Raw genomic sequence first — 1,220 nt, 5'->3', positions numbered from 1 at the left:
TCCTGGCGTTCCCCCATTCCGTGGAGTGCGCGTTGAAGTCTCCCAGGTCGAGCACTTGTCGGGGGAGTCGTCGCCGAGCACTTGTCGGGGGAGTCGTCGCCTGACGCAGTCGCCAACTCCGTCTAGGAATTCCTCGAACGCTGCCCGTCCGCTGTTAGGTGACACGTACACCCCCACCACCGTCATCCCTGCCCACTCGACCGCGGCGTACCCGTTGCCGCGTTCCAGCAGGGCTCCGTGGGCGAACGCCCCGGGCGTTGATGTCCAAGTGACGGCAACCATTCCGTCCGTGTCTCCGACCCACTCCGGGGCATCCAGAACTCTGTACGGGTCCGTCACCACCGCTAGGGCGACCGTGCTCTCCAAGATGGTTTGGTGGAGCAGGTTTTGTAGGTTAGTCTGGAGGATGAGCATTCTCAGTTCTTTGGTGTTCTTTCCTTGTTTGTGGCTTCCTCCGTGCCTACCTCCTTGTTCGCGGGCTTAGGGTCGCTTTGCGACGGGGAGCCTTTCTCGCTGCCTCTTGCAGCCGTGGATCCGCGGGCGATTCCTTTCGTTCCTTTCTTCGAGGGGGCGCAGGCCGGTCCCCCCATCCTGTGCAACGACGGTGCTCCAAGCGCCTCGCAGAGCAGGCATTTCGGGCTCGCAGTAGTGCATGCTCTCGCCTGGTGCCCTGGTTCGCCGCATCTGAAGCACAGGTGCCCCTTGTCCTCCTTGGCAGTGCAGGTCTTCCCCGTGTGTCCTATCCCAAGGCACCTGTAACACGGCGTGTGTCCTATTCCAAGGCACCTGTAGCACTGTAACGGTCTCCGTTCGATGGCTTCGACCTTCGCCGTCGACCAGCCTATGGCGACCTTTCCAGCCTGGGCCAGTTTCCTCACTGCACTGGCAGGGCCTCGTATCCACACGGTGCCAAGTCCGTTCCGGGCGGGGCGGATTTCTCCCAGCCGGATGTCCTCCGGCTTGCAGCCGCTCTCCCTCGCCAGGGTGTTCTGGATTTCCGCCTTGGTGGCCGCTATATCTATCAGGGACACCCTTGCCTCCGCGTCTCGGAGGAGTGTCGCCACGCGGACCTCGTTCGGGTCCAGAGCCCGCGTCAGCTGTGCTGCGAGCGCTGTGGCCTTCTCCCTTCCCTGATCCTCAGGGACCTCTAAGATGACGCCTCCGGTGATGGTCTTCCCCATCCTCATCGTGTTGATGCCGAGCTCAGTCAGGGAGACACT

At 62.5% G+C, this 1,220-nt stretch overlaps 1 protein-coding gene across 1 annotated transcript; it reads right to left on the bottom strand.

The window, feature by feature from the left end:
• Positions 1-416: 416 nt before the first annotated feature.
• On the bottom strand, positions 417-1,181 carry LOC105681898. Its single transcript, XM_012393387.1, has one exon. It carries the CDS (start codon positions 1,179-1,181, stop codon positions 417-419), a length of 765 nt encoding a protein of 254 aa, XP_012248810.1.
• Between the last annotated feature and the right edge of the window lie 39 nt (positions 1,182-1,220).

This window comes from Bombus impatiens, unplaced genomic scaffold (genome assembly GCF_000188095.3).
Source record: "Bombus impatiens unplaced genomic scaffold, BIMP_2.2 scf_2852, whole genome shotgun sequence".
NCBI lineage: Eukaryota > Metazoa > Arthropoda > Insecta > Hymenoptera > Apidae > Bombus > Bombus impatiens.
The sequence above is the reverse complement of the archived record's forward strand: the minus strand, read 5'-3'. Positions and strand labels throughout refer to the sequence as shown.

Bases quoted from the DNA above. Each gene is read 5' to 3' on its own strand.
- LOC105681898 (XM_012393387.1), bottom strand. From the start codon at position 1,181: ATGGGGAAGACCATCACCGGAGGCGTCATCTTAGAGGTCCCTGAGGAT.